This window comes from Colletotrichum chrysophilum, assembly GCF_026319265.1.
Source record: "Colletotrichum chrysophilum strain AFK26 chromosome Unknown scaffold_385, whole genome shotgun sequence".
Taxonomy (NCBI): domain Eukaryota; kingdom Fungi; phylum Ascomycota; class Sordariomycetes; order Glomerellales; family Glomerellaceae; genus Colletotrichum; species Colletotrichum chrysophilum.
Window position 1 is genome coordinate 7250 of NW_026517672.1, and position 4076 is coordinate 11325.

A 4076-nucleotide genomic window follows, 5' to 3' on the forward strand; every position below is an offset into this window, starting at 1 on the left:
CTCCTTCGACTTTGATTGGCTCGCTTCAGCAGACTGCAGGATCGATACTGGTCATGATTGGACACATATTCCATAGTGCCCCACGGCTGCAGATGTTTCTGGTTTGCGAGGTGACTGCTGCATGAGCTTGCAGCTGCATCCACGTTCCGGCCATTGTACCCCTCTGGCTTCAACTTAAAGCGGAGACGTCACAAACATCAACTCGTTGGAACACTTGGATATAGCAGTTTGAATGTGGTGTTGAGCGAAGCCGTGTTGGCTATGACCACAATATTCCGGCGGAACCTTCTTTGGCTAGGACAATCGAAGCTGAGCAGCCCATGCGCTTGCCGAGGACGACGTCAATTACCTTGCAGAAAGTCCATATTCTCTCCACTATAACACCCCATGGACGACACAACGCGGCCAGCGATCGCGACTTGTGAAGACGATGCACATTACCTTCCTCCACACTCAATTGAACGCAAGTCTTGTCAAAGGAACTGGAGCCCCACCTTTGCCTCCTTCTCATCATGAGGCTTCTTAGCGTAAACGCAATGCCTGCACTGACTGTCAGCTACCGATGCCGCTCACTTAATACCTCATTTGTAATCACACTCTCCAGTTCGCGTGGATCCTGCGATCGCGCGGATCCTTCCGCGCCAACGCGCACAGCGCGAGAACCTCCTTCTGGCTTTAGTCCAGGGCCCGCAGGACCGGTACCTACTGACGGGCGACTCGCCGCTTACATCGAATAACCTTGGAAAGCGTGCCGCCAGTGTCCTGTTGAAAGATGTCGCTAATCGGGGTTGAAGGGATGAAAGTTGCTGAGGACATCCAAGAGAAATATATCACCAGAGGTAGTTTTTGCAGCAACGCATAGGCATAATGTGTTCGCAAATGAAAGATATTTAGTTGCTTGGGTACATGATCATCGTGCCACTTAAAACTGTGTCCATCTCACTGAGTGCTGGTGCGGTTGGTCCGACGACCACATTCGACACTCCTACTCCTCATCCTCTTCTGTCTCAGGCTTCCTGGCATACAAACACTGTCTACCCACAGCGTCAGCATCGTCAGAATCATCAACATCACTGAAGCACACGCGTCGCACTCACATCCGCCAGTACGCGTGGATCTTGAGACTGCGAAGCTCCTTCCTCGCCAAAGCGCACAGCGCAAAGACCTCCTCCTTGGTCCAACCCATTACGCGCGTAAGGAGAGCAAGTGAGATTGCTTCGAGGCCCATGCTGAGGTTGTGAAATTGCCAATCGCCGAGGACCTGCAGGTGCGGGTCCTTCGGCCACGGGTTGAGAGGCCATTTGAACTCGTGCAGCTTCACGTCAACGAAGCCCGTCGCTTTCATGGCATCTATGTAAACCGTCGGACTGTCGATCGGTCTACCCATTTGCTTCGATGCCTGATAAACAGCATCATGCCACTTCCAAAGGGCTGAATCCTTGGACACGGTTCCGTCGTCGCAACCAAGGGGGAGGACGAGATCACCGACCTCGTACCAGCCACCAGGAGTGAGATTACTAGAGAATGAACAAGCTCATCAGTCTATCATCTGGGGAATAAAAGCTGCAATGGATGGTAGGAAGTGGAATCCGGGAAGTGATAGCCTTGGCCTTTCACCAAACCTGCGATACGATGGGTTAGTACTTACTCATAGACTTTTTGAATGATGGCAGGTACGTTAGCGAAGGCACCAGCCATGCCGCGGCACATGATGAAGTCGAAGGGGGTTTTCCATAGCCATTCCTTCTCAAGATCATCAACCTCGAAGAAGCAATTTGTAGGTGTCCTGTGAACTCCTTGAGCACAAGACGCACAATTGGCATTGCTAACTCATTCTTACCATTCGGGCTGGATCGGGCTGAGGTCAACGCCGATAACCTAACATGAGTACTCTTATCAACTAAGTGAACAGATTGCTTGCTTGTTATTGCTCCTACCTCTGCAGCGGGGAACGCGTCCGCTATCGTGTGACGTAAGCTAGTGGCTCCAGGAGATGAATTGATGCCAGTGTTTCGGCTTACCATAGTCGATGGCCCATACGCCCGTCCCGGTCCCAAGGTCGAGAACTCTTTTGGCAGTCCTATGACCAGGATTGAGTGCCAATTCGCCGTCAAGGCACAACAACCAGACGTGGTGTTGCAAGTCTGCAAAGGGCGTGAGTTACGCAGCGCAGGAAGAGGCCCCAAAGGGCTCCTGTAGAATGACTCACCATAACGTTCGCTTTCTCTCTTCATTTCATGCCGCAGTTAGAAAGTCCACATCATCTTAACACGATAAAGGGGGCTCGAAGCTCACGTCGTCGTTGGGATAGCTATATTCTGTATTGCAATGTCAGCATTAATTAATCTTTGGCCGTGTTCGGATTATCATACTCCCCGCGCTTAAAGAATGATAAGTTCTGCCATTCTCCACTTGATTCTCCATAATGCTAGACCTGAGAGATGCCAACGATGAAGCTTCGTGGACCTACATTTGGTCAATATCTTAGGTTCTTGACACTGTGCTAAGAGATACGTAGCGGGGCAGAGGTGTACTTACGTCTCCAACCTCGGACGCGTCGTCCGCATTGATAGGCTAGATTGGAAGCGAGGACTATCAGCAAGGGTTCAACGACCTCTACAGTACAAAGAGTCTGTCCTAAATGTGAAAGATCATACATTCTCTGTGTCCGGTGGGGCCTGCATTGTCGCGAGGCTGTAGCCAAAGTGGCGATAATTCAATTCACTGTCTTGGCGTTTGGTTGCCCGCTCGACTTCAAAGTCCGGAATCCTTCGCCTACCCTGGCTTAGGACATGCAAGTGGAAGACAAACTTGATGTCTGTTGGAAGGGGCCTTCCCCCTAAATATGCCCGAGTGCAACATGGGGGTTCCAATGGACAGCCCCACTAACAGTTCACGCGAACCAACAACAATGAAAATGACACATGTCGCAACGGCGGTTGGAACTCCTCGGCGGGCGCGGGAATTGCGCTTCGTGGAAGAAAACCCGCTGCGATGTGATTGGGGGGGACAGGAAGTCTTGTCCCTGGGATGTGGGCGAGTTGCTCGGCGTTGGATCTCGATTGGCCACACACCCCGGTGACTTCTGCACCGGGGCAGCATCGCCTGCAGCCGCTGAGAAAAGGTGACGATTTTCACAACCCCTGCAACCGTTGCCTTTCACCAACAAAATCTGTTCAAGAATGCTGCGAGGATCATTAGCCTGATACTCTGCATCGTTGTTACTAACGGATACAAATGGGGGAGAGGGGGAGGGGGGGGGGGGGGGGGGGGGGGGGGATGGGAAAGAAATAGAAAAGAACGTCTCAGACATTTTCTTTCGTATCTGTCTCGGTCCCTTTGCAGGCCCCTGCAGCGGTGAAGCAGTGTTTAGTTCCTTACGGAAAGACGACGATGGAAATAGCGCATTCGTATTGCTGTAAACCTCACGATAACAAAACCTCAAATCTTCCAATAACGCTAAGTTTCATGTGTATAATAAGTCACTATAGATGAGCGATTTGACGTAATTTGGTGAAGCACGCCTACCTTAAGCAGAGCCCTGTCTATTCCTACGTCTTACCACGTGTTGATGGTGTTTCGAAACACTAAAGTTATAATAGATCAACGGCATTGCTAACCCAACTGAGTCAACTTCTCCTCTACATAGTTGTTTTCGTTCGAAACTCTTCATGAGATAGATATTGTGTGACAAAGATGAACATGACCTTGAGTACTGATTGGGAAGTTGGGTACTACCTCTTATTCTCACTGTTAAACACACCTTCTCATTTCCTTGTCCTTTTTTTTTTTTTTTTTTACTCCCTCTTTTGGTCTTGTCGTCTCCAAGATATGTATTGATCGTCAAACGCATGAACAACGATATTGTGAGAAGACAATGACAGAGGTCCGACCTTCGTACCATAACTCAGTCAAAAGCAGTCGTTCTACGCCCGACTACCCAGCGCCTACACCTCTTCTCAATTCCCTCAGCATCTCAACACCAAACCCCCATCCACAAACCTACCGCCAACCCCCCAAGCCCACCCATGGTCCCCCGTCCTCCCCGCCCCCGCCGCACCTCCCCCTCCATCCCC

The 4076-nt window shown here is 50.7% G+C and overlaps 1 protein-coding gene across 1 annotated transcript; it reads right to left on the reverse strand.

The window, feature by feature from the left end:
* Positions 1–985: 985 nt before the first annotated feature.
* Positions 986–1710, reverse strand: COL26b_014435 (uncharacterized protein; the record flags this gene model as incomplete). The annotated part of the gene is made up of 3 exons (XM_053187006.1): positions 986–1034; positions 1098–1517; positions 1649–1710. 3 exons carry the CDS (start codon positions 1708–1710, stop codon positions 986–988), a joined length of 531 nt encoding a protein of 176 aa, XP_053029050.1.
* Between the last annotated feature and the right edge of the window lie 2366 nt (positions 1711–4076).